General features: G+C 47.4%; 1 protein-coding gene across 3 annotated transcripts; it reads right to left on the bottom strand.

Moving 5' to 3' along the window:
• Positions 1-1,734: 1,734 nt before the first annotated feature.
• F11R (F11 receptor) lies at positions 1,735-26,878 on the bottom strand. Of its 3 annotated transcripts, none has more exons than XM_054672896.1 (10): positions 26,559-26,724; positions 6,825-6,893; positions 6,560-6,667; positions 6,177-6,323; positions 5,693-5,895; positions 5,422-5,524; positions 5,186-5,293; positions 4,942-5,038; positions 4,588-4,636; positions 1,735-4,451 (listed from the first exon to the last, which is right to left on the bottom strand). In XM_054672896.1, exons 1-10 carry the CDS (start codon positions 26,620-26,622, stop codon positions 4,416-4,418), a joined length of 984 nt encoding a protein of 327 aa, XP_054528871.1. In that variant the 5' UTR covers positions 26,623-26,724; the 3' UTR covers positions 1,735-4,415. The 3 variants fall into 3 exon arrangements, with proteins under 3 accessions (XP_054528871.1, XP_001172741.1, XP_054528876.1); XM_001172741.6 differs by having other exon boundaries at positions 4,942-4,954; positions 26,559-26,723; XM_054672901.2 differs by lacking the exon at positions 4,942-5,038 and having other exon boundaries at positions 26,559-26,878.
• Between the last annotated feature and the right edge of the window lie 239 nt (positions 26,879-27,117).

Genomic DNA, 27,117 nt, shown 5'->3' with positions numbered 1-27,117 from the left:
TAGAGACAGGGTTTCACCATGTTGGCCAGGCTGGTCTTGAACTCCTGACCTCAAGTGATCTGCCTGCCTCAGACTCCCAAAGTGCTGGGATTATAGGTATGAGCCACCGCGCCCGGCTGGAAACTTCTGTTTCCAGCTCCTCCTCCTTCATTCTTTTCCATTCTGGGTCACTGAGCAGGATATAGGTTACCCAACCTCCCCTCCCCAGGATCTTAATCCCGGACCTACCATTTGCCTAGCACTGGTTGTGTGAACTTGGGCAAATTCCTTAGCATTTCTCTGCCTCTCTTCCCCATCTGAGAAACAGAGATAGTAATAGTACCTAGTAAATAAGTTAATGGATGATAGTAGTAAGAAAAAATGGGCTAGGCACGGTGGCTCACACCTGTAATCCCAGCACTTTGGGAGGCCAAGGTGGGTGGATCACGAGATCAGGAGTTTAAGACCAGCCTGGCCAAGCTGGTGAAACCCTGTCTCCACTAAAACTATTTAAAAAAAAATTATCCGGGTGCAGTGGCAGGCGCCTGTAATCCCAGCTGCTTGGGAGGCTGATGCAGGAGAATCGCTTGAACTCAGAGGGAGAAGTTGCAGTGAGCTGAGATCGCTCCACCGCACTCCAGCCTGGGTGACAGAGTAAGACTCAGTCTCAAAAAAAACAAAAAAAGAAAGAAAAGAAAAGAAAAAATGTTCCGTTTCATATCAGATTTTCATAGCTAGTACCAGAGAAGGGGTAATAAGCTGGAAAAGCTAAAGAATTGGATATTTTTTAATGCAAATTGTTGTTTTTCTTCATTTGTCTACTTTATTAACCTGTCCTCAGGCCCCAAGAAACATACTGTCCCCTCATTTAGAAACAGACTAACTCCGTTTTCCTCCACTATCCCCTCCCCTGTCCTTGATCTGTAGATCCTGTTAAGACAGGAAAAACAGTGTTGGTCAAAGGGTACACGCTTTCAGTTACAAGATGAATAAGTTCTGAATACGTAAGATAGAACATGGGAGGTGATGTGGCCGGGTGCAGTGACTCACGCCTGTAATCCCAGCACTTTGGGAGGCCGAGGTGGGCGGATCATGAGGTCAACAGATCGAGATCATCCTGGCCAACATGGTGAAACCCCGTCTCTACTAAAAATACAAAAATTAGCTGGGCATGGTGGCACACGCCTATAGTCCCAGCTACTTAGGAGGCTGAGGCAAGAGAATTGCTTGAACCCAGGAGGTGGAGGTTGCAGTGAGCCAAGGTTGTACCATTGCACTCCAGCCTGGCAACAGAGCAAGACTCCCTCACACACACACACACACACACACACACACAAAATGGTGATGTGTTAATTGACCATGGCAATCATTACACAAATGTATATGTATATCAAACCATGTTGTATACTTTGAAGAAAATAAAAAAACGACAGGAACAACAAACACATCCTTAACACTCAATCATTTTATCCCAGATTATGCTGAGTTCATGTCTCAGGGGAAACACCAAAATCCATGGAACTGCTCTCATTTTTTATCCCCTAAATGTCACTTTAACATAGGAAATGTCCATTGTGGGGTTATTTGCATTTAAACACAGGCCAATGACAAAAGCTAAATTAAAACATAATTATCAAGGTAATGGAAAGATATCCTAATCTCTTAATTAACAAGACTATCAGGAATATTTTGAATGTCCAATCACTCTAGGAGTCCCAATTCTCTTAAGGTAAGAACTTCAGGATTTAAACAAACTCAATGTGAAAAATAAACATTTATTACAAAAATTAGTTTTGACATTTTAAAGTGAATGCAGACAAGGTGTTTTCCAGTTCAAAAGGTCCGTTGTAAGCTAGAGAAGTAAATTCCAAGGCTGGCAATAACTGACTCATATTCTTCACAAGTGGCCTAGACAATAAGGAACCATTCACCTCAAATTCACAGAGCCATGAATCACCTCTGCCTCCCCATGACCTTTTCCATATCCCTCCTACTCTGTCTTCCAACCATGACACAGAACTGAAACATACATTAAAAATCTCATCCTTGGCTAGGCACGGTGGCTCACATCTGTAATCCCATCACTTTGGGAGGCCAAGGCAGGCGGATCAAGAGGTCAGGAGTTTGAGACCAGCCCGACCAACATGGTGAAACCCTGTCTCTACTAAAAACACAAAAATTAGCCAGGCATGGTGGCACGCACCTGTAATCCCAGCTACTCAGGAGACTGAGGCAGGAGAATGGCTTGAACCCGGGAGGCAGAGGTTACAGTGAGCCAAGATCATACCACTGCACTCCAGCCTGGGTGACAGAGCAAGACTCCGTCTTTAAAAAAACAAAACAAAACAAAACAAAAAACAACAAACTCATCCTTACTGAACCATTTCATAAGCTCTACTTTATTTGTCTAGTTGGATTTCATTTCTTCTGGAAAATTTATTGTTTATTGGCATGTGACCCTTGACTGATGGCTTCATTAGCATTTTGTTTTTCTTTTTGGATTCTTAATAGAAAACTCAATTCTGTTAGGGATTTCCAAATAGGATAGGGCAAAGTTGCACTTAGTACATCCTCCACAGAAAGAAAGAAGCAAAATCAAGCCAAGAGGGCCCTTTATTTGTCCTCTTGCTAAGTTAATAAATAGACTGGTGGATGGTGGTAGATGGAGAAACAAAAATGTAAGGGCAGAGAAGGGTCCAAATGGGGAGGAGGAAAGCAATGACAGCCAGGCTGTCCGGCTCATTCCTGTTCATTCACATGCAGACCACCCATGATCTGGTCTTCAAATTTCTTCTGAATTCCACCCCACTAAATACAGTAGCAATTACTACTTTAAACTACTACTAAAGCACTTGTTCTCCAAATGACCTGAGAAATCTCCTTGCCTCAGCTCTGGGACAGTAGTTCCTACAGCTGTAGGGAGGTCTGTTAATGCACCTGGCTGAACAGGAGGTACAAGAGTAAGTACCTTCTCCTCTCACTTGGTGGAACAGGCCAAGGAGATCCCCCAAGTACAGCATCAGCTTCACCCTGTGTACCTTCCTCCAGCAAAGGAAGGCCTGGCCACAAGAGGGCTCTGGAATGAGGGCCTGAAATTCAGAAGCTCTGCCTTGAGATAAGAACCAGGAAGGGGCAGGACCAGGCACTGGGAACCAGCCCCAGGTTGCTGGGAAGCAAGGCTTTGAGGCATTTTCCTGTTGTACAAAGGAGCCTAGGAACCCTCAAAGACCTTTTCCCCTACTTACTTCCCACAAAAAAGAGCCTTGACAAACCAAGGTTTTATTTCCAGCAACATTCAGCTGATACAAACACATAGAAATACAATCTCACCAAAGAGCTAAGAAGCCCTCCAACACACGTCCAATTTCAGCATACAGCTAAGACTACACAACACACACACAAGCTCAACAAAGAGCTAAGACCACTACACACATCTCCACAGCACCACAGGCACATCTCAAAAGGGTCTGTCCAGTAGTTCCAGCCAAGGGAAGGGTGATGGCCTAAGCCACCAGCTCCAGCTTTCTTTTCTTTCTTTTTTTTTTTGAGATGGAGTTTTGCTCTTGTTGCCAGGCTCCTGAGCAGCTGGGATTACAGGCATGCACCACTATGCCTGGCTAACTTTGTATTTTTAGTAGGGTTTCTCCATGTTGGTCAGGCTGATCTTGAAGTCCTGACCTCAGGTGATCCGCCTGCCTCAGCCTCTGGGATTATAGGCGTGAGCCACTGCGCCCAGCCTCCAGTTTTCTTTTCTTTAGAGCAGCGGTTTTAAATCCTTTTTGCTTCAAGTTCTCTGAAAACTTACTATGTTCTCCACAACAAGAGCTCCCATTTTCCACAGACACAGTCAATGTCAGTCAGCTTGTATTCAGGAGGACAGGGCAGAGGGATCCCAGTGGCACTTCCCATGGGAACACAGAAGAGAGTGGGCCCCAGAGATGGAAGGACCCCAGTGTCATCACCAAACAACCATTTCAGCCGCTCTAGCCTCTAATTCCCGCTCTAGAACAGCTGGCCCTGGTCGTCAGTACACAAGGAAAGAGCCCAGAACCAAGCTCAAGATCCCTATTCAAAGATCCCTGCCAGCCAGGTGGGCAGTTGAGTGCAGATTCCTGCGACCCCTGCCATTTTTGCTGTCTACTTAGAAGGGAAGTCAATGGCATACCCAGGATTCCTTCCTGATCCCTCAAAGAAATGGGGAATAAACACTTTAAACAAGTTCCAGGCCACTCAGCAGTGGTAGGAAAGGGAGGGAGGGCATGAAGGAGGATGGGGCACATAGCTGACATTATTAAAAACACATCCGAAGAAGTAGGGGGCCCTGTGGGGTGTAGAAGACAAATAAGGCATCCTGTGAAACTATAGACATCAGGGGCCAGAGTCCGGTAGCACCTGAGTAAGGCAAATGCAGATGACAGGCGGTGAGCCGACCAGGCTCACACCAGGAATGACGAGGTCTGTTTGAATTCTCCCTGCAGAAATAAAACATCCAGTCAACTCTCAATAGTCTTCTTTAGCTGATAATCCCCAAAACACATAAACATGGGCTAGAAATCTCCTCACTCCAGCCCCAGGTGGCCCACCCCTGCCCAGGGGAGGCATACTCACTTCACTTCGGGCACTAGGCTGGCTGTAAATCACCTTCTTACTCGAAGTCCTGTGAACAAGCCAGAAGACAGAGACACTCAGCCACCTAGGTGCTTATTAACCTCTCCTTGCCAACTTTTAAGGCCAGAAGCGAGAATGCTACAGAAGCACAGAGTGCGCAGCAGAAAGGTATGGGTGGGGGTAACAGGACAGGCCCAGGGCCAAGGCCACAGAGAAAGGGCTGGATATCCAAATGCCTTCCCTCCAAACTGGTTGCTTCTGCCTTCAACCCATTCCCCCAGGCCCACTTCAGCTTCAAACCACATGCATCCATGCTCTCAAACTTGGAGAACCCCAGGACAGCACCTCACTCACCCTTTCTTTGTTCCTGTAAGAGAAGAAATGGGATCATGAGTGTCAGCAGGACAGAAGACAGCATGGCTCGGGAAGATGGAGGGGCAGGCCCCCAGCTCTTGGTGTTAGATGGGTGATCAGTGTTCCCCAGGGGACAACACCCACACACATGAGCACAGTATCAGGGTCAGTACTCAGATGACACCCATGCCAGGCCCTGGGATGGGGGCAGTACAAAGGAGAGCCTCTGGGGGCAGATACTTACTGTCAAAGTGGCCTCGGCTATAGGCAAACCAGATGCCAAAAACCAAGATTCCCAGGAGAATCAGGGTTACAAGGACGGCTGCCACGATGACCCCCACATTCCGCTCCACTGCAAGACACAAATGAGAAGTCAGGCACAGGGATACTCACTCACGGTACCTACAGTATCACCAATGGCAGGATGAAAAGCAGACCCCAATCCCCACCCCAGGTCTGGGCTCAAGCCCTAACTCTCACCAGCTTCCATGCGCACAGCATTTGAAGTCATGGGTGTCCCATACCCATTCCGTGCCTCACAGCTGTATTCTCCAGTATCAGAGGCTGACAGGGGATCAAAGACCTGAGGAAGGAAAACAAATTGGCTTCCTGCTTGAAGAAGCAAAATAGACATTTTTTAATGTCTCTTGACCCCAGTTCCAAGTTCACCCTGTTGCCTGTTCTTCCTCCCACCTTTTGGGGTTCTATAACTGCATCCCCCACACATCTTTCACCACCACCCCATCCATACCAGCTCTCCTGTTGTGGGATTCAGGACATAGGAAGAGTTGCTGAAGGCACGGGTGCTTTTGGGATTCGTAGGCATCACTATCCCATCTTTGAACCAGGTGTATTCAGAAGGTGGGGAACCATCTTGTTCTGAGCATGTCAGCACTGCCCGGTTCCCAATGGTGGCAGAGGAGGGGATGTTAACTGTAGGCTTGGATGGAGGCACTGTGGAAGAGAAAGACAGAAGGTGCTGAGTACAGGGTGGGGGCTGCTTGAGTCTAAGTAACCAACTACAATGGTACCCCCAACTACTCAGCTCAAGCCTCCTACTCTCACCATGCCCCTGGTTGCCACCTAACCAGGGGCTCATCCCCTCTCTGGCAGCTCCAGGACTCTGAATAGCCCACCTGTGGGTATTCTCACCATCAAAGAGCTCCAAAGTGCAGCAGAGCCTGCTATGAGAAGTAACTAACTCCAGGCCCACCCAGAAGACATGGGGCACGTACCAAGCACGATGAGCTTGACCTTGACCTCCCCATAGCTGTTGCCGCCTTCCTCGGAGACCATACAAGTGTATGTCCCAGTGTCTTCCCGTGTCACGGACTTGAAGGTGATACCAGTTGGCAAGAAGGTCACCCGGTCCTCATAGGAAGCTACCACAAGAGGAGGCAAGAGCAAGGACAGAGTGAACTGGAGAGCTAAGGGAGGCTGATGAAGGGGGCATCCAAGGTACGCAAGTGCTCTCCTCTTCCCCCAGAAAGGGGGGTAGGAAGGCCATGAGGACTTCAGCCCCAGGGTGTGCCCTGGGATAAGGGCACAAAGTCTGGATCGTAGAATCCAGGCATCCCTCCACAACCTAGGCAATCAGGAAGGAGGAGAAGCAACTCACCTGTGATCTTGTTATTATAGCAAACGAGTCTGGTGGTGTCTCCTTGGTCAAACTTCCACTCCACGCGGGGAGAAGAAAAGCCCGAGTAGGCACAGGACAACTTCACAGCTGCAGACAGGGTCAAAATGAGCCAAAGGAGGAAGCAGCAGCAAATACACGAGATGGGGAACAGCCCCAAACTGCAGGCTGGGCTGGGTGCTCTCTAGATCCCCAGGCGGCCGGCAACTGCTCACCCTCACACCCTCCATGGCCCCTCCCAACTCACGATTATTCTCAGGAATTCTGACTTCAGGTTCAGAAGAGTGCACTGTAACACTGCCCAATGCCAGGGAGCCTGAGGAGAAAGAAAGAGGTGAGCCCCGTCAGGAGTGGACAGAGAAATGCCAGGAAGAAGGAGTCACAGACCCAGTGGACAGGGCTTCTCCATTCACAGACCCTAAGAGGAAGGGATTCGAGACTCATGCTCCCTCTGGCTCTCACACTTTGTCACCATGATCCTAAATGTCTTCTTTAAGTGCTTTTTGCTACAATTGCCGGCTAATACTTCTTTTATCCATGGGAATGCAGTTTCTTTTGCTTCTAATTTTTCTCTCTGTGACTCCCAATAATCTAATTAGATTTCTACTAGTCCAAGGGCAGCTTCCAGAATGACATTTCACTGTTCAGAGAAAGCTTCTCAACAAATGATTGCAGCCACTTGTCAGGACAATCCTGGAAGGAAGCCAGCAGGGCTGGAGGCAAGGGATGGAAGGGAAGGGCAGAGCCATGATGAGGATAATAATAATACTTGACATTTGTGGAGCATGTGGTGCTTTTAAAAGTGTTTTTGCGTACATTATGACACGTTGCATCATTTGATCCCGGACACAAGCATGACAGATCGGCAAGACGTATATTATTATCCCGAGTTTACATGAGGAACTGAGAGTACAAGAAGTAAATGTGCCTAAGATCACACAGCTGGGGCCAGGTGCGGTGGCTCAGGCCTGTAAACCCAGCACTTTGGGAGGCTGAAGTGGGGAGGTCATGAGGTCAGGAGTTCAAGACCAGCCTGGCCAATATGGTGAAACCCCATCTCTACTAATAATACAAAAATTAGCCGGTCATGGTGGCACACCTGTAGTCCCAGCTACTTGGGAGGCTGAGGCAGAAGAGTCGCTTGAACCCAGGAGGCGGAGATTGCAGTGAGCCGAGATCGCGCCACTGCCCTCCAGCCTGGGCGACAGAGCAAGACTCAATCTCAAAAAAAAAAAAAAAAATCACACAACTGGTTCTGAGGTGAAGCTTGCACTAGAAGTGGGTTCAGATCACCTCATTAGAATATTCTACTTGCCAAATGGAGAAGGAAAAGAAAAGATAGTGTGTGCTGGGTGGAGGGAGGGAGAAGCAACAAGGCTAATTAAATAATATGGGGGAGGTGCATCAGGGTTCATAGGAGGGACCCACAAAGGTCAAATTAAGAACCAGTGACCAGGGATTCTGGGACCACATGATGCAGCTACAAACCTGCACTTACACAATTATTCTCATCCATGTTTTCAAAGTCAAATTCATGAAATATCCTTTTATTTGTAGCTTCAAGTCAGGACCCTGTCTTAGATAAATGTTTGTAGAAGTCAAGCACATCCGTTAAATTCAAGTACATTTTTCCTTTACTTAATTATGCACATAACTGAATATGGTCTCTTGACCTCTGAGACTCCCCTTCCTCTCTGAAATATGAAATAGATGTGCTCTAAAGTCCTTTAGGTTCTTTTTTTAAAATTTTGGCATTAATGTTTAGATAATATTTGTATACATGTATTTCAATCTGAAATAATAACACTATGAATTAGTCCAGATAAGTATTCTCTCTCCCATTTTATAGATAAGAGACTAAAGATATAGGTTACTCCTATATCCTTTTTTTTCTCTTATTATACTCTTTATTTATTTGTTTTTGTTTTTTTTTTGAGACGGAGTTTCACTCCTGTTGCCCAGGCTGGAGTGCAATGGCGCTATCTCAGCTCACTGCAGCCTCTGCCTCCCAGGTTCAAGTGATTCTCTTCAGCCTTCCAAACAGCTGGGATTACAGGCGCTTGCCACCATGCCGGCTAATTTTTGTATTTTTCTTTTATTTTTTGAGACAGAGTTTCGCTCTTGTTGCCCAGGCTGGAGTGCAATTGCGCAATCTCGGCTCACCGCAACCTCCACCTTCTGGGTTCAAGGGATTCTCCTGCCTCAGCCTCCCAAGTAGCTGGGATTACAGGCATGTGCCACCATGCCCGGCTAATTTTGTATTTTTAGTAGAGGCGGGGTTTCTCCATGTTAATCAGGCTGGTCTCGAACTCCCGACTTCAGGTGATCCGCCCGCCTCAGCCTCCCAAAGTGCGGGGATTACAGGCGTGATTAAGCTACTGCACCTGGCCTAATTTTTGTATTTTTAGTAGAGATGGGGTTTCACCACGTTGGCCAGGCTGGTCTCAAACTCCTGACCTCAAGTGATCTGCCCGCTGCAGCCGCCCAAAGTGCTGGAATTATAGGCGTGAGCCACGGCAACCGGCCTAATTTTCTTTTTTTTTCTTTTTTGAGACAGAGTCTCACTCTGTCGCCCTGGCTAGAGTGCAGTGGTGTGATCTCGGCTCACTGCAACCTCTGCCTCCCACGTTCAAGAGATTCTCCTGCCCCAGCCTCCTGAGTAGCTGGGATTACAGGCGCCCGCCACTACGCCTAGCTAGTTCTAACTAGTTTTTTGTATTATTATTATTATTTTTTTAAGATGGAGTTTTGTTCTAGTTGCCCAGACTGGAGTGCAGTGGCGCAATCTAGACTCACCACAACCTCCGCCTCCCAGGTTCAGGAGATTCTCCTGCCTCGGCCTCCCTAGTAGCTAGGATTACAGGCAGGCGCCACCATGCCCGGCTAATTTTGTATTTTTAGTAGAGATGGGGTTTCTCCATGTTGGTCAGGCTGGTCTCGAACTCCTGATCTCAGGTGATCCACCTGCCCTGGCCTCCCAAAATGCTGGGATTACAAGTGTGAGCCACCGCGCCCGGCAATTTTTTGTATTTTTAGTAGACAGGGTTTCACCATGTTGTCCAGGCTGGAATTTTTTTTTTAAGAGCTGGGGTCTTGCTACATTGCCCAGGCTGGTCTAGAACTCCTGGCCTCAAGCAGTTATCCTGCCTTGGCCTCCCAAAGTGCTGGGATTACAGATGTGAACCATCACGCCTGGCCATATAGCATGGTTTTCAAAAAAGAAGGGTATAGGCTGGGCACGGTAGGTCACACCTATAACCCCAGCACTTTGGGAGGCCAAAAAGGGCAGATCACTTGAGGTCAAGGGTTTGAGACCAGCCTGGCCAACATGGCGAAACCTTATTGCTACTAAAAATACAAAAATTAGCCAGGCGTGGTGGCGCGTGCTACCTGGAAGGCTGAGCAAAGAGAATCACTTGAACCCGGGAGGCAGAGGTTGCAGTGAGCTGAGATTGTGCCACTACATTCCAGCTTGGGCAACAAAGTGAGACTCTGTCTCAAAAAAAAAAAAATTAACCAGGCATGGTGACACATGCCTGTAGCCCAGTTACTTGGGAGACTGAGGCAAAAGGACTACTTAAGCCAAAGAGTGTGAGGTTACAGTGAGCTACAATCACACCAATGCATTCCAGCCTGGGTGCCTGGGTGACAGAGCAAGACCCTGTCTCTAAAAAACATAAGAAAAGAAAACCGAGCTGTTTCTTAGAAAAACCATAGGTTTAATGAAAAAAAAACTAATAAAAATATTTCTAATGATATTATTTTATTTACATATTTGCCATTACATTTTTAATGTCAAATTTATGCTCAAATGTAATAATAGATATGGAGGCTGAGCACGGTAGCTCACACCTGTAATTCCAGCACTTTGGGAGGCCGAGGTGGGGAGATTGCTTGAGGGCAGGAGTTCGAGACCAGCTTGGCCAACGTGGCGAAATCTCGTCTCTAGTAAAAGTACAAAAACTAGCCGGGGGTGGTGGCACGAGCCTGTAATCCCAGCTACTCGGGAGGCTGAGGCAGGAGAATCACTGAACCCAGGAGGCAGAGGCTGAAGTGAGCCTAGATAGTGCCACTGCACTCCAGCCTGGGTGACAGAGCAAGACTCTGTCTCAAAAATAAAATAATAATAATAATAATAATAGATATGGAAATTAAACCAAAGAGCTTTTATTAAATTTAAAATTCTTCCTGAGGACACATAAGTCTCCTCCCTTCCTCCCTCCTTCCTCCTTCCCCTCCCTCCCCTATCTCCTCCCTCCTTTCTCACTCTGTTGCCCCGGCTAGAGTTCAGTGGCACCATTATGGCTTACTGCTTAGGGCCCAGTGTTGGCCTGCTGGGCTCAAGTGACCCTTCCACCTCAGCCTCCTAAGTAGTTGGGACTACAGGCCTCTGTCTCCCAGGTTCCAGCAATTCTCCTGCCTCAGCCTCCTGAGTAGGTGGGATTACAAGCACGAGCCACTATGCCTGGCTAATTTTTTGTATTTTTAGTAGAAACAAGATTTCATCATGTTGGCCAGGCTGGTCTCAAACTCCTGACCTCAAGTGATCCACCCGCTTCGGCCTCCCAAAGTGCTGGGATTATAGGCCTGAGCTACCGCACCCGGCCTGCCCAGCTAACTTTCACAATTTTTTTGTAGAGACCAGGTCCCACTATGTTACCCAGGCTGGCCTCAAATTCCTGAGCTCAAGCAATTCTCCTGCCTTGGCCTCCCAAAGTGCTAGGATTACAGGCGTGAGCCACCATGCCTGTGGAAATCTCTTACTCAACTCTCATTAAGAATGCTAATAGGCTGGGCATGGCAGCTCAACAGCCTGTAATCCCAGCACTTTGGGAGGCTGAGGCAGGCAGGTCACCTGAGGTCAGGAGTTTGAAACCAGCCTGGCCAATATGGCGAAACCCCATCTCTACTAAAATACAAAAATTAGCCGGGTATGGTGGCAGGCAACGGTAATCCCAACTACTTGGGAGGCTGAGGCAGGACAATCACTTGAACCCGGGAGGCGGAGGTTGCCGTGAGCCAAGATCACACCACTGCACTCCAGCCTGGGTAACACAGTGAGACTCCATCTCAAAAAAAAAAAAAGAGGGGGGGCACTTCTGTTCCAAAGTGTTCCAAAGCTGTCTGTGGGATAGGCTGAGGCCTCACCAGGACTATAACGCAAACTTGGCCTCCCCCTCTGTCCAACTTTGCTTCCTTCCCCTCCTTTCCATGGGCGTGGATCCCAAGTGCACTCCCTAATAAATGTCTTGTATGATTATTGACATCTCAGAGTCAGCTTCCCAAGAACCCAACCTATGGCACCACCCAAATGAACAGCAGCATCTAATTAGACTAAAAACTAGCCTTTGAAATAAACACACATATACACACAAATCACAACATATGAATTTGATGGTTGTTCCTCCACCACTTCTGGGTTTAGCTAAAGTTCTTTGTTGAGTCCTCTCAGATCATCACATTCACACCACATATATACAAACACACTGGGCTACAGGCATATTACCCTTTTCTTCATTAATCCGCACTGCCATCACCTGGTCTGGGCTTCTGTTCTTTTGTTTCAAATACACGAACCTCCGCCTTAGTGTCCTCCCATCCACCTCTGTTGCAGGATTAACTATGTCTGCCTGTGACCTGACTGTGCCAATACTCCCAAGGTCTATTGTGATTGCCTATCACATCATGAGTCAAGGCCAGCCTTATCACCATGCCCTTCCCATTCACCACAGGACACCTCAGCCATCCTGGTCCACATTCCCCTTCTCATTCTTGAACAGGCCCCTGGAACCAGACTGCCTGCGTTCAAATCCCAGCTCTAGGCTGGGTGCGGTGGCTCATGCCTGTAATCCCAGCACTTTAGGAGGCGAAGCAGGTGGATCACCTGAGATCAGGAGTTCGAGACCAGTCTGGCCAACGTGGCAAAAATCCGTCTCTACTAAAAAATATATATATAAAAATTAGCCGGGTGTGGTGGCACGTGCCTGCAATCCCAGCTACTTGGGAGGCTGAGGCAGGAGAATCGCTTGAACCTGGGAAGCAGAGGTTGCAGTGAGCTGAGATTGTGCCATTGCACTCCAGCCTGGGCAACAAGAAACTCCGTCTCAAAAAAAAAAAATGCCGGGCGCAGTGGCTCATGCCTGTAATCCCAGCACTTTGGGAGGCCAAGGCGGGCGGATCACCTGAGGTGGGGAGTTCGAGACCAGCTTGACCAACATGGAGAAACCTCGTCTCTACTAAAAATACAAAATTAACCAGGCGTGGTGGTGCATGCCTGTAATCCCAGCTACTCAGTAGGCTGAGGCAGGAGAATTGCTTGAACCTGGGAGGCAGAGGTTGCAGTGAGCCAAGATCGCGCCATTGCACTCCAGCCTGGGCAACAAGGGAGAAACTCTGTCTCAGAAAAGAAAAAAAAAAAAAAAAAATCCCAGCTCTGTTACTTACTAGGCTATGTGACCTGGACAAGCCACTTGGCCTCCTCAAATCTGAGTTTACCCATCTGTAAAATGGGGATAATAACAGTTTCTACATCAAAGGGCTGTTCTGAGGGCTAAACAAGCTAATACTGTACAAATAAAGTGCTTAGAGCAGTGTCTGAACAGGAAGCCCCAAGTAAGTATTATATTTTATGATTATCATCATCTGTTCATAGGCCCTTCTGTACACATACTTCTTTCTGACTTCAATGTTTTCTTCAACAAGACATATAAATAAAGCCTGAAAAATGCCTACTCCAGCCTACCAAACCATATCTCCCCTGTCATTGCAGCTGCCTTGGGAAGGCGGCCCCTTCTCTAGAACCTTCACAGCTGTACCAGCAGAGCTAGGAGCTTGCTCTCACTGAATCCAATCTACATCAGGACACTCACAGTTTCCCTGTCCATCCTCCTCATCTATTTCATATTTTCCCGTGCCTCTTCACAGCCCCCCTTTTGCACTTAACCTTGGGCCCATACATACCATACTGTACACACACATACAAATGTCCTACTGATGTACGTGGTAAACCAATAATAGAAGGAAATTCCATCCTTTCCATTGTCAAGTTTAATTTTCTCTAAGTTCACAACAAGAAAAGCCACAAAGTTAAAGGCATCAACAGATTTTTGGCCTGCTTAGGTTTTGGGCCCATGTATAGAAAGTCCATTCTCCGGCCAGGCGCGGTGACTCACGCCTGTAATCCCAGCACTTTGGGAGGCTGAGGCAGGCGGATCTCAAGGTCAGGAGATCGAGACCATCTTGGCTAACATGGTGAAACCCCATCTCTACTAAAAATACAAAAAATTAGCCAGGCGTGGTCGCAGGCACCTGTAGTCCCTAGTCCCAGCTACGCTGGAGGCTGAAGCAGTAGAATGGCGTGAACCCGGGAGGTGGAGCTTGCAGTAAGCTGAGATGGCACCACTGCACTTCAGCCTGGGTGACAGAGCGAGACCCCATCTCAAAAAAAAAAAAAGAAAGTCCATTCTCCATTCCACTACTGGATGAAGTGCTAGCATTTATTGAGCACATACTATATTTGAGGCACTGTTGTAAGCATATTATATGTAATATCATTTAATCCCTGCAACAGCCTTTAGAGTTGGGTGATTCTATCGTTATCACCCATATTTACATGGGGAAACGGAGGCCCAGAGTAGTTAAGTAACTTGGCTAAGGCCACACAGTGAGTGGTAGTGCAGATTCACACCAACGCAGTCCAACTGCAGAGGCTATACAATGCTACACTATACTATACAGCCTTCCTAAAAATGCAAATCTGATACCTCCTTTAAGCTTTTCATGATTCTACATTGCTTATATGATAAAATCCAAATTTTTCTGCAAGCTAAGAAAGTTCCAATAATCCCTTTACTCTGCCAAACGCCCACCTCCCTCTCTCCCCCCAGGAAGTGCTGGAAGAAAGTTCTAGCACTATCTGACCCCTTGATAAGGTTATCATCTTCATCACCCACTCTACTGTTGCAATTTACCCTCTAGCAATACAAAACTACTTAAAATTCCTAGCAAAGTCTGGGCTGTTTCACAATCTCTGCCTTTGCTCATGCTATTTCTGCTATGTGGAACACCCTTTTCCTCCTCTTTATCTGGGCAGCAGTATTCATCCACATTATTTTCTGGAAAACGACCTCCCACATGCCCAGTCCTCACCATAGCCTCACCTAAGCCTCTTTCCTAGGCTTTAATTATCCCATGCAAAACACTGTCAAAGCAATTCCCACATTATAATGACATCATCTGTGTACAAGCATGTCTCCCATGGTAAACCCCAAGTGAAAAGGGACCATGTGTTATTTAATATTCTCAGTATCCCACACTTAGCATAATAAAACTGGTACAAGTTGACATTCAATAAATGTTTTCTCAGCCTGGGCAACACAGTGAGACCCCCATCTGTACCAAAAAAAAAAAAAATTAATCAGCTGCAGTCATGCACGCCCATGAACGCCTGTAACACTGAGGATGTAATTCCTGGAAATTACTACATACCTGAATAATAATAATGAAACAACTGTGGCAAATAGTATTTTCCAAAACAGCCACATCTATCTATATATTTATCTCCTCCCCCATGCTCTACTTACATTGTGACTGAGGTGGAGTCTAAGTTAAGTTTCCTCCCCATGGGCCGGGTGCGGTGGCTCACGCCTATAATCCCAGCACTTTGGGAGGCCGATGTGGGTGGATTGCTTGAGGACAGAAGTTTAAGACCAGCTGGGCCAACATGATAAAAATTACAAAAATTAGCCAGGCATGGTGCATACCTGTAGTCCCAGCTACTTGGGAGGCTGGAGAACCACTTGAGCCCAGGAGGTGGAGGCTGCAGTGAGCTGATATGGTGCCACTGTACTTAGTCTGGATGACAGAGCAAGACTCTGTCTCAAAAAAAAAGTTTCCTCCCCATGAATCTGGCAGGGTCTTATGATTGACAATGGCATAATGGTAGAAGTGGCATATTATTAATGTTAGGCCTTATATGCATTTTCTCACTAAACTCTTAAAAAAAAAAAAACCTATGAGACAAGTACCATTGAAGATTGAAGTACTACCGTTACCATTTCATTTTACAGATGAAAAAACTGAGGCTTAGAACAGTTGACCCAGGCCAGGCATAGTGGCTCACACGCGTGTAATCCCAGAACTTTGAGAGTCCGAGGCAAGCGGATCACAAGGTCAGGAGTTCGAGACCAGCCTGGCCAACGTGGTGAAACCCCGTCTCAACTAAAAATACAAAAATTAGCTGGGCATGGTAGCAGGCGCCTGTAATCCCAGCTACTCAGGAGGCTAAGGCAGGAGAATTGCTTGAAGCCGAGAGGCGGAGGTTGCATTGAGCCGAGATTAAGCCACTGCACTCCAGCCTGGGTGACAGAGCGAGACTCCATCAAAAAAAAAAAAAAAAAAAAAAAAAAACAGTTGATCCAAACCATATGGCTACAAATAGCAAGGTAGGAATCTTAACTCTGCCTGATTTTGAGGCTCTAAAACTATTATGCTATATGTAGCTTTATTGGACAAGCAAGGAAATCCCATGTATCTTTCAAGATCCTGTTCAAATGTCTATTGATCTCTTATACCTTTCCTCAGTCAAAATTAATCTCACCCCAATTTCTAGGAATATAGCCTAAGAAAGCAATCAAAGGTAAGTTTAAAGATTTTGGCTGGGTGCAGTGGCTCACGCCTGTAATCCCAGCACTTCGGGAGGCTGAGGCGGACGGATCACTTGAGGCCAGGAGTTTGAGACCAACCTGACCAAAATGGTGAAACCCCATCTGTACCAAAAATATAAAAATTAGCTGGGCGTGGTGGCAGGCACCTGAATCCCAGCTACTTGGTAGGCTGAGGCTTGAACCTGGGAGGTGGAGGTTGCAGTGAGCTGAGATTACGCCACTGCACTCCAGTCTGGGCGATAGAGTGGGACTCCATCTTAAAAAAAAAAAAAAAAAATTCATGTACAAGAACAATTTAACGTTATTTAGGTTTCATTGTTCGTTTTTTTTGGAAACTGAGTCTTGCTCTGTCGCCCAGGCTGGAGTGCAGTGGCGCGATTGTGGCTCATGGCAACTTCCACCTCCCAGGTTCAAGAGATTCTCCTGCCTCAGCCTCTCAAGTAGCTGGGATTACAGGCACACACCACCATACCCAGCTAATTTTTGTACTTTTGATAGACACGGGGTTTCACCACATTGGCCAGGCTGGTCTCAAACTCCTAGCCTCAAGTGATCCGTCCGCCCCAGCCTCCCAAAGTGCTGGGATTACAGGCATGAACCACCATGCCCAGCCAATTTAATGTTATTTAGTATAACAAAGAAAAAAAAGAAATCTAAATGCCCAACAAAAGGTGAATAAGTAAATTATGATATAGCCATACTTTAGGAATAATATAGAAAGGACCTTAAAGTATATTTTGGGCCAGGCGCGGTGGCTCACACCTGTAATCTCAACAATGAGAGGCCGAGACAGGTGGTCAGGAGTTCAGGACCAGCCTGGCCAAGATGGTGAAACCCCGTCTCTACTAAAAATACAAAAAAATTAGCCAGGCGTGGTGGTGGGCACCTGTAATCCCAGCTACTTGGGAGGCTGAGGCAGAGAATTGCTGGAGCCCAGGAGGTGGAGGTTGCAGTGAGCCGAGATTGTGCCACTGCACTCCAACCTGGGTGACAGAGCGAGATTCCACCTCAAAAAAAAAAAAAAAGTATATTTTGTAGGAAATATAGACATATCTCACACATTAATTCATAAAGACTAGAATGAAACACCAGTAATAAGTGTTTAGATAATAGAATTACATGTGATTTTATTTTCTCCATAGTCCTTTGCATTTTCCAGTTTTTCTACATGGAGCATGTATCACTTTTTTTAATAAAACAAAAAGCTTATCTCTTTAAAAAGTTACTCTCTTCTCCTCTATGCTCCTAAAACATTTTGTACTTTGTTGACAGCCCCTGGCACACGCTGCTCTGTACTCTACCTAGTCAATACGTGTCTGCAGTTTCTTGAGTTCTGCTTGTATCCTTCCCCAGCTCCCAGCACTACACTTTGCACAGAGGAGGTGCTCGATGAACTGCACCAAAGCACTGCTGGGGTGAGAAGATGGTCACAGAAGGCAGAGGCCTCCAGACTCTTAACAGAACCCACCAACAACCATCCCTTGTACGTGAAGCGTCAGGTCAGACCCATAACAGAAAAGGACCTACTTCCTTCTACTACTTTGCTAAGAAACCTTTAGTTTTTTCTAGATATCCTGTTAATTATTAGAATTTTCTGGCCAGGTGCAGTGCAGCAGCTTAGGCTTATAATCGCAGCATTTTGGAAGGCCAAGATGGGAGAATCACTTGAGCCCAGGAGTTCAAGACCAGCCTGGGCAACATAGAAAGATCCCATCTCTATGCCTCAGGGATATCAATAACAAAACATAAAAGAAGAAATACAACATAAAAAAGAATATAAGAAATTTTAAAAAGAGAGAGACTGATCTCTATAAAAATAAAAGAAAAAAAGAATTTTCCTTGAGTTGCTTTTGTGTCAAGTTTGAATTAATTAATTTTATTTATTTATTTATTTATTTATTTATTTATTTTGAGACAGAGTTTTTGCTCTCGTCACCCAGGGTGGAAAGCAATGGCATCATCTCAGCTCACTGGAATCTCTGCCTTCTGGGTTCAAGCAATTCTCCTGCCTCAGCCTCCCAAGTAGCTAGAATTATAGGCACCTACCACCATGCCCGGCTAATTTTTGCATTTTTGGTAGAAACAGGGTTTCACCATGTTGGCCAGGCTGGTCTTGAACTCCTGACCTCAGGTGATCCACCCGCCTCAGCCTCCCAAAGTGCTGGGATTATAGGCGTAAGCCACTGCACCCGGCCGATTTATTTATTTTTAACTTTAATTTTAGGTTCAGGGGTACATATGCAGGTTTGTTATATAGATGAATTACATGTCGTCGGGGTTTGGTGTAAAGATTATTTCATTACCCTGCTAATAAGCAAAGTACCCAAAAGGTAGTTTTTCTATCCTCACCCTCCTCCCATCCTCTAAACTCAAGTAGGCCCTGGTGTCTGTTGTTCATTTAGAAAAAAAAAAAAGAAGAAGAAAGAGGAGGAGGGGGAAAAGGAGGGAAAACAGTCAACCAGTCTCTCTCTGGTTTTCTCTAAGAATTCAGCCAAACTTCCCTCTGGGCATATGAGACTCACAAGACCCCCCAGTTGCCAGGGAGCTGGAGCCCTGCAATAGGAAGGATGAGTCAGGGCCTCCTCACCCCACCAGCTACAGCATACCCAGTTTAACTTCATGTTTTCCCCCTAATCTCTAGCACAGTGCTCAGAACATAGTAAACACCAATGTTTGTTGGATTAACAAGTGAATTTCACACTGCAATACAATTAGAACCTGGACCTAGAGCTTCCACTCTGGTTTTCCCCTTCCTCCCCACCACTCACCCTGTAGAGATTGAAGTAACTCCCATAAGGGTTGGCCTCCTCATAAAGATCAAGAGGCTCCACTGGGCCAGGGAAGTTCCACAGGGAAGGGCCTTTCCGGGGTTTGGGGTAGAACAGTTTAGAAATGTGTGAGCAAGAGGAAGGCTCTGTGAGGCCAACAACAGGCTGGGCTATGTCTAAATAGCCATCCTTGGCTGCACTTTCAGTGATGTCGATCAGCTGGCTCGGGTCCTCTGAGGATGGCAGAAAGTGGTAATGGCAGGGTAAGACAGGCTCGCTTTCACTCCCTGGCTCCCTCCCGTCCTCTCTGCAGAATTTCCGGTTCTACCTGCTCAGCTCCCCCGCCACCCCATCTTCCCAGTGCAAGGGAAGGTCGAGCCTGCCAGCGCAGGACTTACTTCAGGGGCCCAGCACCCACTTCCTGCCAGCCAGCTGCTTCCTCCTGTTCCGCCCCTACATTGTGAAACAAATGACGCAGCCGGACTTTAGACAGAAACCCTGCTTATCAGGGAGTCCAGGCAGATGAACTCTGGGTTCTCAATGCCAGGAAAACCCTAGTGTGTATCCACTCTCACAGTATGTGTTCACTCATACTGCTCTCCACAACCGTCACACAATAGTGAAACCTCATCCTCAATTATGTTGGACGCAAGGTCATCCAGGTCTTTCCTGAATCTCTGAAACAGAAACTGGTTTGAGTTTAGAGATCTCCAGGGTCTCTAGTCAAACCTAACACATGTGATAAACAAGTCTCATTATTCCTATCACATAAAATGTGCATGGCATTTAAATCTATTTTTGGGTGTGGTGGAAACGTGTGTTGCCCATTTATGTGTCCACAGAACAAGTGCAAATTGAACTCAGCTGACTTGGAGGGGGGTGGGATGTATCCTAACAGCCAAGGCCACAATCCCTAGAAACCAATATGGGCCAGGTGTAGTGACTCATACCTGTCATTCAGCATTTTGAAAGGCCAAGGCAAAAGGATCCCTTAAAGCCAAGAATTCAAGACCAGCCTGTACAACAGATGAGACCCTGTCTGTACTAAAAAAATAAAAAATTAGCCAGGTATGGCTCACCACTCACACTTGCCTATAGCCTCAGCTATTCAGGAGGCTAAGACTGGAGGATTGCTTGAACCCAGGAGGTCAAGGCTGCAGTGAGGCCAGGCACAGTGGCTCATGCCTGTAATCCCAGCACTTTGGGAGGCCAAGGCAGGCGGATCACTTGAAGTCAGGAATTCAAGACCAGCTTGGCCAACATGGTGAAACCCCATCTCTACTAAAAATACAAAAATTAGCCGGGCAGCTCACACCTGTAATCCCAGCACTTTGGGAGGCCGATGGGGGCAGATCACAAGGCCAGGAGATCAAGACCATCCTGGCTAACATGGTGAAATCCCATCTCTACTAAAAATACAAAAAAAAAAAAAATTAGCAGGGAATGGTGGCGGGTGCCTGTAGTCCCAGCTACTTGGGAGGCTGAGGCAGGAGAATGGCGTGAACCTGGGAGGCAGAGCTTGCAGTGAGCCGAGATCACGCCACTGCACTCCAGCCTGGGTAACAGAGCAAGACTCCATCTCAAAAAAAAAAAAAAAATTAAATTAAAAAAATATATACAAAAGGCTGGGCACAGTGGCTCATGCCTGTAATCCCAGCACTTTGGGAGGCCGAGGCAGGCAGATCACGAGGTCAGCAGATCGAGACCATCCTGGCTAACACGGTGAAACCCCGTCTCTACTAAAAAAAATACAAACAATTAGCCGGGAGTGGTGGCGGGCCCCTGTAGTCCCAGCTACTCGGAAGGCTGAGGCAGGAGAATGGCGTGAACCCACGAGGCGGAGCTTGCAGTGAGCCGAGATTGCGCCAGTGCACTCCAGCCTGGGCGACAGAGCCAGACTCCATCTCAAAAAAAAAAAAAAATATATATATATATATATATATACACACAAAAATTAGCCAAGAATGGTGGTGCACGCTTGTGTCCCAGCTAGTCGGGAGGCTGAGGCAAGAGAATCACTTGAACCTGGGAGGCAGAGCCTGCAGTGAGACAAGATCACGCCACTGGACTCCTCCCTGGGCAACACAGCAAGACTTTGTCTCAAAAAAAAAAAAAAAAGGCTGCAGTGAGCTATGATCATGCCATTGTACTCCAGCCTGGGCAACAGAGTGAGACCCTGTTTCAAAAACAACAACAACAACAACAAAACTCCATGATATATGTATATAAGCAAGATGTAGAATATATGTAGTATGCCTCTTTTTGTGTCAGAAAGGGGAGAAAAAACAAGTATTATTTATATATACTTGTATCTGTAAAATGAAACACTGAAGAGACATTAGAAACTATTGGGGTTTGGGGTGAACAGGAGCAACATGGGAATGAGATACCCCACCCCTTTGATATCATTTTAATTATAAAACCATGTCAATTAACCTATTCTAAATAAATTTTTTTTAAAAAAATCACAGTAGCTCTATCTTGAATCGGAACTGGGCTGGAGACTCCACAAGACATGATCACAAAGGAACTGAAGAGCAACATGGTGAGGTAAAAGTGGTCTGGAGTGGCCAGGTGCAGGGGTTCATGCCTGTAATCCCAGCACTTTGGAAAGCCTAGGCAAGAGGATTACTTGAAGTCAGGAGTTCGAGACCAGCCTGGCCAACATGGTGAAAACCCGTCTCTACTAAAAATACAAAAAATTAGGGGCCGGGCGCGGTGGCTCACGCCTGTAATCCCAGCACTTTTGGAGGCCGTGGCGGGCAGATCACGAGGTCAGGAGATCAAGACCATCCTGGCTAACACAGTGAAACCTCATCTCAACTAAAAATAGAAAAAATTAGCCAGGCATGGTGGCGGGCGCCTGTAGTCCCAGCTACTCGGGAGGCTGAGGCAGGAGAATGGCATGAACCCGGGAGGTGGAGTTTGCAGTGAGCCGAGATCGTGCCACTGTACTCCAGCCTGGGCGACAGAGAGAGACTCTGTCTCAAAAATAAATAAATAAATAAATAATACAAAAAATTAGCCGGGCGTGGTGGTGCGTGCCTGTAGTCCCAGCTGCTGGGGAGGCTAAGGCAGGAGAATCGCTTGAAGCCGGGAGGTGGAGGTTGCAGTGAGCCAAGATCATGCTACTGCATTCCAGCCTGGGTAACAGAATGAGACTCCGTCTCAAAAAAAAAAAAAAGTGATCTGGAGCCAGAAGGCAAAGACTAAAGGGCACTGAAATTCCACTAAAGGGCACTGAAATTCCACTGCCTAGTTCCACTGCCAGGTAGAACTAGGAAGTGCCAGTCACCAGTTTCTAGTTTGGAGGGAACAATTCACTCCTGGGAGTAGAGGGAGAGGAAAGAAGGAGTGACTCACCAGTGTGGGGAAAAGCAAGGGAGATCAGATTGTTACTGTGGCTGTGTAGAAAGAAGTAGACATAGGAGACTCCATTTTGTTCTGTACTAAGAAAAATTCTTCTGCCTTGGGATGCTGTTAATCTATGGCCTTACCCCCAACCCCTTGCTCTCTGAAACATGTGCTGTGTCAAACTCAGGGTTAAATGGATTAAGGGTTGTGCAAGATGTGCTTTGTTAAACAAATGCTTGAAGGCAGCATGCTCCTTAAGTCATCACCACTCCCTAATCTCAAGTACCCAGGGACACAAACACTGCGGAAGGCCGCAGGGACCTCTGCCTAGGAAAGCCAGGTATTGTCCAAGGTTTCTCCCCATGTGATAGTCTGAAATATGGCCTCGTGGGAAGGGAAAGACCTGACCGTCCCCCAGCCCAACACCTGTAAAGGGTCTGTGCTGAGGAGGATTAGTATAAGAGGAAGGCATGCCTCTTGCAGTTGAGACAAGAGAAAGGCATCTGTCTCCTGCCCGTCCCTGGGCAATGGAATGTCTCGGTATAAAACCAAGACATTGTACGTTCCATCTACTGAGATAGGGAAAAACCGCCTTAAGGCTGGAGGTGGGACATGCGGGCAGCAATACTGCTTTGTAAAGCATTGAGATGTTTATGTGTATGCATATCTAAAAGCACAGCACTTGATTCTTTACCTTGTCTATGATGCAAAGACCTTTGTTCACGTGTTTGTCTGCTGACCCTCTCCCCACAATTGTCTTGTGACCCTGACACATCCCCCTCTCAGAGAAACACCCACGAATGATCAATAAATACTAAGGGAACTCAGAGGCTGGCGGGATCCTCCATGTGCTGAACGCTGGTTCCCCGGGTCTCCTTATTTCTTTCTCTATAGTTTGTCTCTGTGTCTTTTTCTTTTCCAAGTCTCTCGTTCCACCTTACGAGAAACACCCACAGGTGTGGAGGGGCAACCCACCCCTTCACACCAGTCTACGGTTTTGAGGTATGCCTGCCCCTGAAAGGGCAAAGCTAGAAGGGCTTGAGTCAGAAACATCAATAGGAAACACTGGGACTCAGAGAATGACCCAGATGCAGGGCAGCAGTTCTGCCCTGCCCACCCGGAACTCTTCAGTGATGATACCACACTCAAGGAAGGGCAGGGGAGCAAATGCCAGCATTCCAACCCAGGTTTCCCTCTCTCCCCTGTGGTTACACTGTAAGTTGACCTATCCACACTCACCTCTACTGTGTCTCTCCCTACCTGGTAGACAGCTGAACCTTTTCTAAGGGACAGGTTCCCTAGGGAAAGGGAGGCTAGTACTCTGGGTCATCAGTTTTACTTTTCCCAAGTCCAGCTCTCCTAGTGTCTACCCTCTGGATCTCTGCCCCACAGGGTCAGGGTTTCCCCTCCATTAGGTTCCCCAAGCTGGGGCCAGGCCTTTGCCTGACTTGTCGGTCCTATCTTGCCTTTTCTACTTCCTCCCTGACAGCAGAGCCCACAATGAAGAACAGGGAGAACATATGGGCAACCTATCCACGCCTCTCAGGGACAGTGGACAAGCTAGACACCCAAGAAAAAGCTCCTGCTTTTTGATTTCTGACTCTGGCCATTTGGGATCTCCCTGCTTCCTTTTTTACCTACTCAGCTAGGGACAGCATTCTGGCATTCTTCCATCCTCACAAAATCCACAGGGGATAACAGCTGCCCAAAAATAATCCCTTCATGTATATGTAATGTAACTATTATGCTGGTTGATCCTCATGACAAAGGTGGGACAAGTATTACTGCTATTTTACAGATGAAAAGACTGAGCTACTGCCTAAGATCACAAACAAGGCAGAGAGAAAGCCAAGCTACAATGCAGGTATGGTGCCCCAGCTCCCATTTCCATCCTCATTTGCACTAACCAAATCACTCCCCTCCCCCAACCCAACCCCAGATCTAGCCTGATTTAAAAGTTACAAGGTCAGTTCCTCCATCCCCTGGACAAGTCACTTCCCAGGACCCACTGTCCTAACAGCTAATGCGACATCATCTCAGGTTCCCTCTGCACTACTGTGGCTTGGTTCCCTGAAGACACCTCCAAGCTCAAAATGGTGTTATCATGACCCTTCCAGTGCCAGTATATGATTATTTTAGGATTATCATAAATAATACAGGAAATTAGAGGGAGAAAAAAGAAAGGAAGCAGTGGCAAAGGATAGGGAGTAAGCAGCTCCAGGAAGCTTTTAAGCCTGACAAATACTGTCACAGACAAACACTGTTACAAATACAGTCACTCACCTAGAAGAAACTTCTGGGCTTAGGGGAAAAATACTGGCACAGTACAAAGGTTGGAAAAACCTTTAGTACCAGAACCACATAACCAAAAATTGACTATGGGTGTCACTAGCAGTTCTAAAATACAGGCAGAAGTAAAATAGGCAAGGGGTAGGGAAAAAAGGGAAATTAAAGAAAGGGGAACTCAAAGAGTAGAAAAAAAGGAAGACATGGCCAGCCGCGGTGGCTCACACCTGTAATCCCAGCACGTTGGGAGGCCGAGGCGGGTGGATCACCTGAGAGCAGGAATTCAAGACCAGCCCGACCAACATGGTGAAACCCCATCTCTACTAAAAACAAAAAATTAGCCGGGCGTGATGGTGCATGCCTGTAATTCCAGATACTCGGGAGGCTGAGGCAGGAGAATCGCTTAAACCCGGAAGGCGGAGGTTGCGGTGGGCCAAGATGGCACCATTGCACTCGAGCCTGGGCAACAAGCGAAACTCTAACTCAAAAAAAAAAAAAAAAAAAAAAGAGGGAGACATGAATGAAGAAGCTAGTGGGAAAGTAAGTTTAAAGGTAAGTAAGACAGTAGATTCTGAAGCAGTATCCCAAACAGTTCTTGTGCTATAGGGTGCCTGAGATGCTGGATCCAAGAATGGAAAAAGGAAAAGCAAGTCAAGAGGGTTTGGTTCCATTCCCAGGTTCCACCCCTAACTCTATTGTCATTGAAGTCATTTCCCCTCTTGGACTTGTTTCCTTATCAGTAAAATAGAAAGAGGATGATATATGCCTCTGGTCCAATCTCTCCCAAGGGTTTATGTTGTGATAAGGTAGAAATGAGCAGTCAATCCATCTAAGGGCAGGGAATCTACATACACCAAACTGATTGTAATCATTCATTTATTTAACACTTTCTAAAACAAGAACCTTGGGGGTGGGGGGAGACTCATGTAGAACACATACTGACACAACTACTCACACAACGACACGCAAACTCAAGAATCAGATAAACACACAGGTACTGCCACAGGTTGACTAACGCACAAACCAACCGACTAAACGCTCAGCCCCACACAAACACATCTAGAGACAGAGGCATGCCCTAGCAAGTGAGCCTCATTGTTCCTCAGGAAAGGGAGTTTACAAAGGAAACAAAAACTCTCATACACAGCCAGAGGGAGGGCAGAGCTCTGGCTCTGATGAGAATCCAGCCAACCAACAGATACACTCTCCCCCTGGGAAGAGTCACTCAGTCAACAACACGTATTAAGGACTCCTGAGGTAGTTATTCCATAAAGGAACTTCGCTGGAACCTCTGCTGCGCTTAGAGAAATTTCAGGTTTCTATTGCATTTCCTCTTTAGACTGTGCACCCAGACATTTTCCCAGAGCAACCGCCGCAATTCAAAGATTCAGAGGAGCCAGAGACTCCTTCAGCAAAAGCTAGGGAAAGAGACTTCCACCCCAGACCACCTCCATTTGATTTTCTTCGAGGACCGTTAAAGGAGCCAAGGCTCCCGGCTGCGCAGCGGGGTTCGTGGATGCTGGGTGGGCGTTGGAGGGGCAGGCTGGCCCTTCCCAGGTGCGTGTGGAGCGCGCGCTGGGTAGATGAGTGTGGAAGGGTCCTTGGCCCGACGGCCCTCTCCAGTGAGGACGAGGAGTGTACCTCTGGTGTGTGCAGATGGGTCAGCTCCCTCCTGGTGGCCGTGAGGGGTGCGGTCACAACTCACCAGTGTGGGGGAGGGGAGCCAGCCACTCACCCAGCTGTGAGAGTGGTGAAAGAGGGACCAGCCAGGGGTGGAAAAGATAATTCGCAGAACGATATAGGAAGGTTTCTGAGCTCCTCCCCTCCCGCGGGCTAGGGGCGTGGGGAGAGCCTTCCTCCAACCTCTGACCCGACCAACCGATTCCTCCCGAAACTCTGGGAACTTACACAACAGGATCGCCAATATGAAGAGGCACAACAGTTTCCTCTCGACTTGCGCCTTTGTCCCCATCGCGATCAGGCTCCCGACACAACAGCCGCCGACGGACTCCGGGGAACAGACACAGCTCCGCGACTACAGCGCGGGGACTGAGAGCCAGCCGCCAGGTGGAACCCCGCCCGGCCCCGCCCTCCGCGCCTGATTGGCCAGCTCCCCACCCCTGCACGTTCCGATTGGTGTAAGGAACCGCTGCTCTTCAGAACGAGTCACCTCGGCCAGGTGTTACCCCGCCGCCACTCCCCGCCTCGGCGCACTGGCGCCTTTCCCCACACGAGCTGCCTCAGATTGGCCCAGGAGACTGTCGCGTCAGGAGACGAATTCCGCACCTTCAGCAGGTGACGGCCCCCTGATTGGTTGGTGTTCCCGAAGTAGCGACTTCCTGACTGGCTGGGTTCTCAGTTGGAGCTGGAGGGCTGAGAAGTACCTCTAAGGAGGAAGTAGGAAAGGCAGTCGTGGTGTGGGATTTACGGAGACCGGCTTGGCTTGGGGTTTTGTGTTTGTTTGAAT

Source organism: Pan troglodytes, chromosome 1, assembly GCF_028858775.2.
Source record: "Pan troglodytes isolate AG18354 chromosome 1, NHGRI_mPanTro3-v2.0_pri, whole genome shotgun sequence".
In the NCBI taxonomy this organism is placed as follows: Eukaryota; Metazoa; Chordata; class Mammalia; order Primates; family Hominidae; genus Pan; species Pan troglodytes.
This window is presented reverse-complemented; position numbering and strand designations above follow the sequence as displayed.

What these genes read in the sequence shown, in the direction of transcription:
- F11R (XM_054672896.1), bottom strand. Translation starts at nt 26,622, where the DNA reads ATGGGGACAAAGGCGCAAGTCGAGAGGAAACTGTTGTGCCTCTTCATA. An exon ending in GGTCAAGCTCATCGTGCTTG is followed by an intron (nt 5,896 to 6,176) that starts GTACGTGCCCCA and finishes TCTCTTCCACAG; the next exon opens with TGCCTCCATCCAAGCCTACA. An exon ending in TGCTGTGCGCATGGAAGCTG is followed by an intron (nt 5,294 to 5,421) that starts GTGAGAGTTAGG and finishes TGTGTCTTGCAG; the next exon opens with TGGAGCGGAATGTGGGGGTC.